General features: G+C 44.8%; 1 protein-coding gene across 2 annotated transcripts in view; it reads right to left on the bottom strand.

The window, feature by feature from the left end:
• Positions 1–1,302: 1,302 nt before the first annotated feature.
• Positions 1,303–7,321, bottom strand: part of GOSR1 (golgi SNAP receptor complex member 1) — a 163,353-nt gene continuing 157,334 nt past the window's right edge. For both annotated transcript variants that reach the window (XM_040338578.1, XM_040338579.1), the window contains exon 9: positions 1,303–2,267. In XM_040338578.1, coding sequence (XP_040194512.1) covers positions 2,143–2,267 — 125 coding nt within the window. In that variant the 3' untranslated portion in view covers positions 1,303–2,142. The remainder of the gene's footprint in view (positions 2,268–7,321) is intronic.

Here is a 7,321-nt window from a genome sequence, read left to right as displayed (position 1 = left end):
GGAATCTAAATTCTAAATATCATCCAATACAATTACTGACAATATACAATTGGCAGTTGCTGACAAAGGGAAGATATTTAAACTTTCATTCCTATAAACAGTATTACAAAATGTTTATTAGCGCAGCGCCGTGCACACTTCCTGGCGGGCTCTGCACGTGTTCTATGCGAACACGCCGGAGCTCATCCTTACTGACCACGATGTGAAAGGAAAATGCCAATAAAGCAGTTTGAAAACTATTTTTTCATAATCTTGAACTTGGCGATACAAGAAAAGGTACGTGAACATAAAAAGACAGTGCACAAATACCAGGAACCAGGCTTCTTACAGGTCTTTTGCATCTGTTACAACTGAATATTGTTTTTATGATATGAAATAGTAACCTTCTTACAAACAGCTTTACATACCGCGGAACACCAGGATCCATTAGCCAATGTCAAATAATCCAAGAGAAGAAAAAGATCTCAGGACTCAACTGCTCTTTGGGAATATCCTATTTAAAAAATGCTGGCAAATACGATATTTGACATGGCACTAGAAACTACACAAATGGGAGGGAACAATTAGCTCACAATGCCATGTTATGCTATAGGTTGTAGTTTCATGTTGGTCATTGTATTAACCAATACATGAGAAAAATAAAAAATTTCCAAAGAACAGTAGAGTCCTAAAATCGTAATATAGAAACAGCTTCTCTGATGTACTTTAAAGATTACGGTCAGCTCGTCTGTAAATTTATGAACACTTGCGAGTGAATACTGATGTAGGTAAAAATACATATCCACTGATGTACGCTTAGAAGTTCAAAGCACATTGCAGGTATAATGCTGGGCTACTTTTGCATGCCAGTGCAATGTATGTTGCAGGTGTGATGCCAGACCACTTTAGAATGCCAGAAGCAGTTCTGCATTAAATGTAATAAAATGCACAGGAAGTCTAAAAATGTTCAATGTCTGCTTGCTCGGGCTAGACCAACTCCTGGTGTTTATATTAATCATCCCTGGACACTAACCATAGCAACTACCTATTACATTTTTCCCTTCTAATCTACACTAGATTTTTCATGGGCTGAAGAGGCAGATTTCTTTATATACATTTTTATGTATGATGCCCATTTTTGGAGATACATTTGTGCTAAATCTGCAAACAGTTTTTTTGTTTTTCACTGATCGCCTTTAAATTCAAAATACTGTATTAAATAAATCAACTGCATCACAAACCAGACCATACAGTAGGTCAATGCCTTATTTTCCTTTCAAAAGTGCTAAATACATGTGAAAATAATTATTATAAACCAAAATGTCTGTTACATAGACCATATTTACTGTATCATTTATGTAAACGTCTGCCAGGCATAAATTCTAAAGATACAGTAAAAATTATCTTCTGTAATTAAAATTAGAGCTAAACCTAAGAGTAATCCAAGCCACAATTTCGTATTCAGAAATATATATTTAAAGGTCTTTACAGCATTAAAGAAAAGTATGTCTGGCCCCTACACATAGTGAAGGCAGTTCTTTGTGTCTGGTAATGAAACTGCAGTAGGTCAATTCAGTGAGACACGACAGACAAAATTGCTGCCACCAATGTTGTTTAAATAACGGATCACTTTGATATACCCAATGCTAAGAATGGCCTTGTCATCCAACCAAGCAGTTGCCTAAACAAGCTATTTTATTGTCCTTCGTTGCTACATGTAGTAACTCCATAAAATAATTAATAAACCATTACTTTGTTGGAATTAAAAAGACATTGGGTCTCAGATAGATCTCTGATGCTTTTCGTCTCTAGGTTTCATTTTTTTTTGCAACTGTCACATAAAAAAGGTATGAATCCTAGGTTTAGCATTCCCTAAAAGTGCTTTTTTCAAGCTTGAAATTACAGACATCAATCAGCCATTGGTATTCATCAGATACACTATGGATATACATAATGGTTAGACCAATACAAGTATGTACAGCTACTGGTTAGCATGTTGATGCTGCCAGTACTTAAGATTGCCAATATAAAATGTAAATTATTCCTTTAATACCCCGCGTTCCCTTATGTACAGGTGGTGTGTGCAGAAATGCACTTTTTACTGGTCTCTTCATTCTGCTGTAGCTGCTCACTTAGGTTTGTGGCAGAGTCTGTTGTCAGTCGTCAATGGAAAGCATAGAGCAGCAACAAGATAGTGCAAATGCCAATTATAGAGCCCAGAATGAGTGAGTCCCGGCGCTTCCTCAGGTTAATCCTCTGGATGAGGCTGTTGACTGCAGGAAATCGATCTATGTAAATTAATTAAGGGAAGTAACTGAACATATGAAGATGAGTGTAGCACAGAAAAGATGGAATCTAAAGAAACATTTATAGCTATAATACATGCATAACGTAGGCTAGTGAGAAAATATTTCTGGAGCTTTAAGAAATTTTGCATTTGGATTTCCGCATTAACAGCTTTCTAAGATCCAGCAATAATGATCAAATCAAATAGAATAAACATACGCAAGACTCTACATTGCCATATCTTTATTGAACAATGGTAAAACAATTTAGATCAGAAATTAAAAATTATATAAAATGCTAGGATAAATATAATGTTATGTTGTAAAAATAGGATTACTGAAGTATGGCATTCCAGTCTTACATTTCAAAAAAATGGGGGGTTAACAACTGCCGTAGTGAAAAAATAACCAAACTATAACAGCAAAATGTTCTGAGGACAAAACTCATAACTTGAATATTTGGAGAAAACATAACTTTAAATACCCCCAAACCCAACCCTGATGAAGGTATATAACTATTTAAAGTGTAGGTCAGGCAAGGGGGGCGTTGCCCGACATCACATAGAGTAGGACGCATTTACGAGGAACTCCGTCCATTGATTATACTACCTAACGAATCCAGAGACCAGCAGACCACCTTTTGGATACAGACTTGCATCTCACGACACCGCAGAAAACCGTCGTGGAGAAACTGGAGCAATTCCGCTGGCTAAACAGAGGGCACAGAGGAAGATGGCGGCGCCGAAAAGATAGGGGCGAGCAGGCGGCGGGTGACACAGACTACTCAAAGCTATCACGTTCTGCTGAACCTCGCCGACTGCTCAAATCGGAAGTTCAAGGTAGACATCTCCCTGATAAGACAGGATCTTCAGAAGCTCCGTGACCGGATCAAAACCACAGAGACCAGGCTAAGCACAGTGGAAGACGCCATCCCACCACTGCAGACAGGATCAGACCACATGCAGCAGCAGATACATCAGCTTCTCTCCAAACAAGATGACATGGAGAACAAGATCAGGAGGTGTATTCTGCGCTTTATTGGACTCCCCTGAAGGGGCTGAAGGCAAGGACCCCAACATGTTCCTGGAACAACTACTCATTACATCCAATGGCAGAGAGGCCTTCTCCCCCATGTTGGCGGTTGAGAGAGCACACTGCATGCTGACCAGACCACACCTGCACATTTATAGCTACATTTTTCAATTATAAAGATCGGAGCGTAGCCCTGAGAATGGCCAGAGAAAAGGGTAATATCCCTTATGGGAATACCAAAGTTGCTATCTTCCCAGATTTCTCGGCGGAGGGCCGTCGCCGCCAAGGCTTCATGGAAGCCATGTGCAGACTGAGAAATCAACAGCTCAAATACGCCATGTTGTTTGCTGCATGCTTCAGAGTAGAACACGATGGCTGGGCACACTTCTTTGAGGACCCAGAAGAAGTGATCACCTGGCTAGAGCGCAGACTAGCCTCAGAGAAAGTGGATTAATCACACTATGAACATGATGAACTACACACTATTCACATGACCGGTACATTGCAATTAATCCCTTCAGTGTTGTAAAGCCAGCCCAGATCTTCGCGCCATACTCCATGGCACCCGGACGTCCACCTGTTACTTATTGTGGAGCCAACTGTGCCATGCGGCCTGGCTGAACACACCGACATAACTCTCATTACACACGGGTACAAGGGTGTACCAAAAATACGGATACTATATCCACGAGAGTCAAGTCAATATATTGTTTTACGCAGTTATGGGGTCCTATATACCCTCTTATGCTACACTGGTAGCAGGAGCCTCGGTCCACAGCATTCCTACCAGCCACATCTAAAGTGCAGGATGACTTTTCCCCACCTACTACTGGAAAGTGTAGGTCCAGCCAAAACGCTTTAATGTAGTTTTGGACAGAGTAAGGATTACTGCAATCCATAACAGATTTCCCTCAACTTTTTGTCCTGCTGACAACAGTTTTATCATAAATGGAGGACGAGGCCCAAACAGCAATCTAATTCTGTCTATTTTGCTGTTGGAGATATATACCCACAATATATACCCCATATATACCCCATTTGGGTAAAACTGTTGCAAGCAGAACAGGAAATGAGGAGTCTGTTTTAGAGCCCCAGAGAACAGTTAAATCCCAATGGGGTTTCTAACCTTTGGCTGGACATATACTTTTTGAATTTTGGGCTTACCAGAAAATTTACACATAAGAATATAGGAATTGGGAAATTTTTTTTTAAAAAGTGCATTAATCTGACTAGCAGTTGTAGAAAGCAAGGTTAGTGCCAATAAAACAATCTCCACTAGTTGCAAAACATAGGGTTGTATTTTACATCAATAACCTCAACCGTTTCTCATTTGTTCCTTAACCACTTAACCACCAGCCGCCGTCTACAAACGGCGGCAAGGTGGTTGCTTAACTGGGGGTCGCCGTTCTGAAACGGCGCCCACCAGAAGCAGTAATGCGCGCCGCCTCGGGCGCGCACACAGAAAATTATGAGACCCGGCGCTACACAGATCACGGTAACTGACCGGCAACGCCGGTCTTTTACCATGTGATCGCGCCGTCCAATGACGGCGCGACCACAGGTAAACAAACCGGCGTCATCTGATGACGCCGGTTCCTCCCTCCTCTCGCTGTACCGATCGGTACAGTGTGAGAGGAGAGCGCGGATGGCAGCAGCAGTGTGGGATGGATCTGTGACTATTGCAGTCACAGATCCATCCATCCCTGCTCAGCCATCCCTGCATTAACCCCTGCAATACTCTGCCTTCCCTGCGCAATACTCTGCAATGCTCTGCCTTCCCTGCAATACCCCCACGCAATACTCTGCAAAACACCCGCGCAATACTCTGCAAAACACCCGCGCAATACTCTGCAAAACACCCGCGCAATACTCTGCAAAACACCCGCGCAATACTCTGCAAAACACCCGCGCAATACTCTGCAAAACACCCGCGCAATACTCTGCAATACCCCCGCGCAATACTCTGCAAAACACCCGCGCAATACTCTGCAAAACACCCGCGCAATACTCTGCAATACCCCCGCGCAATACTCTGCAAAACACCCGCGCAATACTCTGCAAAACACCCGCGCAATACTCTGCAAAACACCCGCGCAATACTCTGCAAAACACCCGCGCAATACTCTGCAAAACACCCGCGCAATACTCTGCAAAACACCCGCGCAATACTCTGCAAAACACCCGCGCAATACTCTGCAAAACACCCGCGCAATACTCTGCAGTACCCCCGCGCAATACTCTGCAGTACCCCCGCGCAATACTCTGCAGTACCCCTTGCGCAATACTCTGCAATACCCCAGCGCAATACTCTGCAATACCCCCGCGCAATACTCTGCAATACCCCCGCGCAATACTCTGCAATACCTCCGCGCAATACTCTGCAATACCCCCGCGCAATACTCTGCAGTACCCCCTGCCAGTACTCTGCAGTACCCCTTGCGCAATACTCTGCAATACCCCCCACGCAATACCCCCGCGCAATACTCTGCAATACCCCCCGCGCAATACTCTGCAATACCCCACGCACAATACTCTGCAATACCCCACGCACAATACTCTGCAATACCCCACGCACAATACTCTGCAATACCCCACGCACAATACTCTGCAATACCCCACGCACAATACTCTGCAATACCCCACGCACAATACTCTGCAATACCCCACGCACAATACTCTGCAATACCCCACGCACAATACTCTGCAATACCCCACGCACAATACTCTGCAATACCCCACGCACAATACTCTGCAATACCCCACGCACAATACTCTGCAATACCCCACGCACAATACTCTGCAATACCCCACGCACAATACTCTGCAATACCCCACGCACAATACTCTGCAATACCCCACGCACAATACTCTGCAATACCCCACGCACAATACTCTGCAATACCCCACGCACAATACTCTGCAATACCCCACGCACAATACTCTGCAATACCCCCGCACCAATACTCTGCAATACCCCCGCACCAATACTCTGCAATACCCCCGCACCAATACTCTGCAATACCCCCGCACCAATACTCTGCAATACCCCCGCACCATACTCTGCAATACCCCCCGCACAATACTCTGCAATACCCCCCGCACAATACTCTGCAATACCCCACGCACAATACTCTGCAATACCCCACGCACAATACTCTGCAATACCCCACGCACAATACTCTGCAATACCCCCGCACCATACTCTGCAATACCCCCCACACAATACTCTGCAATACCCCCGCACCAATACTCTGCAATACCCCCGCACCAATACTCTGCAATACCCCCGCACCAATACTCTGCAATACCCCCGCACCAATACTCTGCAATACCCCCGCACCAATACTCTGCAATACCCCCGCACCATACTCTGCAATACCCCCCGCACAATACTCTGCAATACCCCCCGCACAATACTCTGCAATACCCCACGCACAATACTCTGCAATACCCCACGCACAATACTCTGCAATACCCCACGCACAATACTCTGCAATACCCCCGCACCATACTCTGCAATACCCCCCACACAATACTCTGCAATACCCCCGCACCAATACTCTGCAATACCCCCGCACCAATACTCTGCAATACCCCCGCACCATACTCTGCAATACCCCCGCACCATACTCTGCAATACCCCCGCACCAATACTCTGCAATACCCCCGCACCATACTCTGCAATACCCCCGCACCATACTCTGCAATACCCCCACACCAATACTTTGCAATACCCCGGCCAATACTTTGCAATACCCAGAAAATACTCTGGGGAAAAAAATGTGTTTTAACCACTTCCCGCCCACGTCATATGAGGTCCTTGACTTTGTGCAGGGATATCTAAATGATGCCTGCAGCTACAGGCATCATTCAGATATCATTTTTTTCAGCCGGCGATTCTCTACACCATAAGAACGATCATGGCGGCTGTTCCGCCTCTTGATCGTTCTTACGGGAGGCAAAAAGGGACGTCCCCACTCCCTTCGCCCTCCGGTGCTTCTTCTGACTCACCGCTGCGATCGAAG

Source organism: Rana temporaria, chromosome 2 (genome assembly GCF_905171775.1).
Source record: "Rana temporaria chromosome 2, aRanTem1.1, whole genome shotgun sequence".
Classification (NCBI taxonomy): domain Eukaryota; kingdom Metazoa; phylum Chordata; class Amphibia; order Anura; family Ranidae; genus Rana; species Rana temporaria.
Note: the sequence above shows the minus strand (reverse complement) of the source record. Positions and strands in the feature narration are given on the sequence as shown.